The sequence below is a fragment of the Triticum aestivum genome, chromosome 2B, assembly GCF_018294505.1.
Source record: "Triticum aestivum cultivar Chinese Spring chromosome 2B, IWGSC CS RefSeq v2.1, whole genome shotgun sequence".
Classification (NCBI taxonomy): Eukaryota; Viridiplantae; Streptophyta; class Magnoliopsida; order Poales; family Poaceae; genus Triticum; species Triticum aestivum.
The window spans coordinates 219425985-219429014 of record NC_057798.1 but is presented as its reverse complement, the minus strand read 5'-3'; the positions used below and the strand labels follow the sequence as shown (position 1 = coordinate 219429014).

General features: G+C 57.9%; 1 protein-coding gene across 1 annotated transcript; it reads right to left on the bottom strand.

Moving 5' to 3' along the window:
- Positions 1-468: 468 nt before the first annotated feature.
- Positions 469-2665, bottom strand: LOC123041089 (beta-hexosaminidase 2-like). The gene is made up of 3 exons (XM_044463788.1): positions 1858-2665; positions 1422-1738; positions 469-1262 (listed from the first exon to the last, which is right to left on the bottom strand). Exons 1-3 carry the CDS (start codon positions 2663-2665, stop codon positions 795-797), a joined length of 1593 nt encoding a protein of 530 aa, XP_044319723.1. The 3' UTR covers positions 469-794.
- Positions 2666-3030: the final 365 nt, after the last annotated feature.

Here is a 3030-nt window from a genome sequence, read left to right as displayed (position 1 = left end):
CATGGGAATAGAAAAAACATAAGATTAGAAGGTCAAAACATCTCAATCCTGCATGATTTTGGGTTGTTTAATTGCAACATAGGAAAAACAAAGGACTCTAAGTAGGTCAAAGAATTTCTTAGAGAAAATTTCTATATATGATTCAATCATATGAATCGAATGACCAACTAGGAAAAAATTATAAGGATTAATCCCCTAATACTGCTATGCAAATCCTTTGAATCAAAGGAGCCCTGAGAATTTTAGATATTCTCTTCCGGCGTTCATTTCACCCGATTTCATTTTTTTTACAGTTCAACCGATGTCATGCTGCAGTGTGAAACGCATCTCATTCACAACAAAGGAAGCTCCGTTGGGCTAAAAAAAAGCCCTACTGTCCATGTGACATCTCCAAATAAGCAATTATAAGCGATAATGGAGAAATTCCAGGAGGAAAAAGTAGAAGTTGATTGACACAAACAACTTGGCATTACTTTAATCAAATCAAGCCCCAGTACAAGCAACTCATTTGGCGAATGGGTCCCATGAAAAGGTCCAGCTTTGAGGAAGGTACAACTGCGCATTGGATAACATGACATGCCGTCCACTTCACATTTACAAACAAAGAACAAATTGACAAAAAAATGGCACTGCTGGTAGTATTCTCCGCACAACCACACAACAAAAAGGAAACACCATAGATGCTTTAGCTCACTTACATAATTTAGTTTGACACGTTTGATATGAATGGAAGGTAATGCTCGGAGTTGGCACACGCAACGGCGCGTACGCAGGCGCCGCTTCTTGCCGGCCCCTCACCGAACCATGTCGCACATTCCCGGGCGCGTGCGGCACCAGAGCGGCTGGATGGGCTCGGCGCGGATCCCTCGCCCCACCATGCGGTGCCGCCAGTCGTTGAGCCTGTCCGTGGCCTCCGCGTACCGCTTCCTCCCGGACGCGTCGCGGTTGCCGGACCACAGCGCCTCCGCCATGGCCGACGCCCGCGGCCAGATCCTGGCGTCCAGGACCGTCGAGTCGGCCTGCTCCGTCCACAGCGCCACCTCGCCGCCGATGACCAGCTTGGCCTCTTCCGCGGTGAGATTGTACGCGATGTCGTAGTCGTACACCCGTTGCCACGTCTTGAACGGCCCGCACCACGAGCCCCCGTCCGTCTTGTAGTCGCTCCTCTGGTCGTCGTACACGCTGTTGTTCCCGACGAAGTCGCCGTGGCCGCAGTCGAGGTAGTAGAAGGACGCGGAGGAGACGATGGCGCGGTACCCGGCCTGCACGATCAGCTTCGTGTTGTTGGCCCCGTTGTTCCACGTCTGCAGGATGGTCGTCGCCGGCGGGATCACCGACGAACTCACGTTCACCTCCAGGTCCAGCAGCACGTCCTCCCAGAACACCACCGTCCGGTTCTTGGACACGACGTGTGGGTGCACCGCGCGCACGTAGTGCTCCAGGAGCTGGCTCAGGGTGCCGCCCTTCTCCATGTCCGCCTGGATCGACGGGTCCGTCTCCCAGCATCCCGGGGTCACCTCGTCGGCGCCGGCGTGGTAGAAGCCTTCCGGGAAGAGGGAGGTGAGGTCGTTGATGATGTTGGTCATCACCTCGTACGTCTTGGGCTCCAGCGGGTTCAGCTGGCCGGACCCCGGCTCGGCCGCGAGCCTGGTGCCCCAGTCGCTCGCGTCGGGCAGCCAGAACTTGCCCGCGCAGGACACCGCCTCCGGGTACGCGCCGGCCCACGACGCCGTGTGGCCTGAAAAGATTAGCTCGTTCATCAACTGGGCCGTGTTACCTTAAAAACTGGGCCGTGTCAGCACATTGCTTAGTAGGCCGAATGGGAAAAATAGCAGCCGTGTCAGCGTGCTTAATTACCCGGCGCGTCTATCTCCGGCACGACGCGGACGCCGCGGCTCATGGCGAACTCGACGATGCGCTTGACGTCCTTGACGGTGTACCTCATGTCCTCACCGTACGCGCCCATCTCCGCGAGCATCGGCTCGGACGGCAGCTCGATGGGGAACGACTGCGAGTCCGTGATGTGCCAGTGGAACACGTTCATCTTGTTGGCCGCCATGGTGTCTATCGTCCGCAGGATGTCCACGACGGGGAAGTAGGTCCTCCCGGTATCGAGCATCAGGCCCCGGTGCTGGTACAAAGGCTTGTCCTCCACGCGCACGCCGGCGGCCACCAGCAGCTCCCCTTGCCGGCCCCTCCACGCGAGCTGCGAGAACGTCTCCAGCCCGTGCATGGCGGCCCATACCGTGGCAGCCGTGATGGTGGCCACGCCCGTGGGGAGGATTTCCAGCGCGTAGGACTCGTCCACGCCGTCCTGGAGCGGGGCGGACAGGTCGGACACGGACACGGTCAGGCTCTGGAGCGCGGGGCCCCCGGCGGTGACATTGACCGCCGGCCGGACGATGGGCCTGTACCTCTCGGCGAAGAGCAGCGCGGTGTAGCGCTGCGTGGCGGAGACGAGGTACGGGCTGTTCCCGGACGTCCCGACGATGCGGAACGACGCGGACACCGGCATGGCGGCGAGAGGCTCCGCCCAGGACATGGACGTCGGCTTGGGCCAGACATTGACGGGGAACGACGACGATGCCTGGGCGCGCGAAGGCAGCGGCGAGCTCAGCAAGGACAGGAGCAGGACGGCGGCGAGAAGGCCCTTCTTCGCCGCCATTTGTGGTTTGGCTCGAGCTGCTCTGTACCGCTGCACCGTATGATTGGCAGATGCCTTGATGTTTGGGTGTATGCATCAATGTGCCATTCGATTTATATAAGGCGTAGCTTAGCTATGTGATCAACGGCATGGCTCGGCGTGTTGTTGTCATCTACGCGCGCGCTTATCGCAAGACTCCAAGTGGCTCTTTCAGGGCGCCTTGGCGCTACCGTTCGTCCATTTCTGAAAGCTCCGGTTTCGTGGCGTTTTATCTCATATACGATGCCGGCGTTCTGCCTTATGTATGCCGGTTAGCCAGCGATGACTACACGTTTTCTATTGGGTTTCTCGGCCTAAAAGATGTAGTGGAACGGCTGCAACGGCAG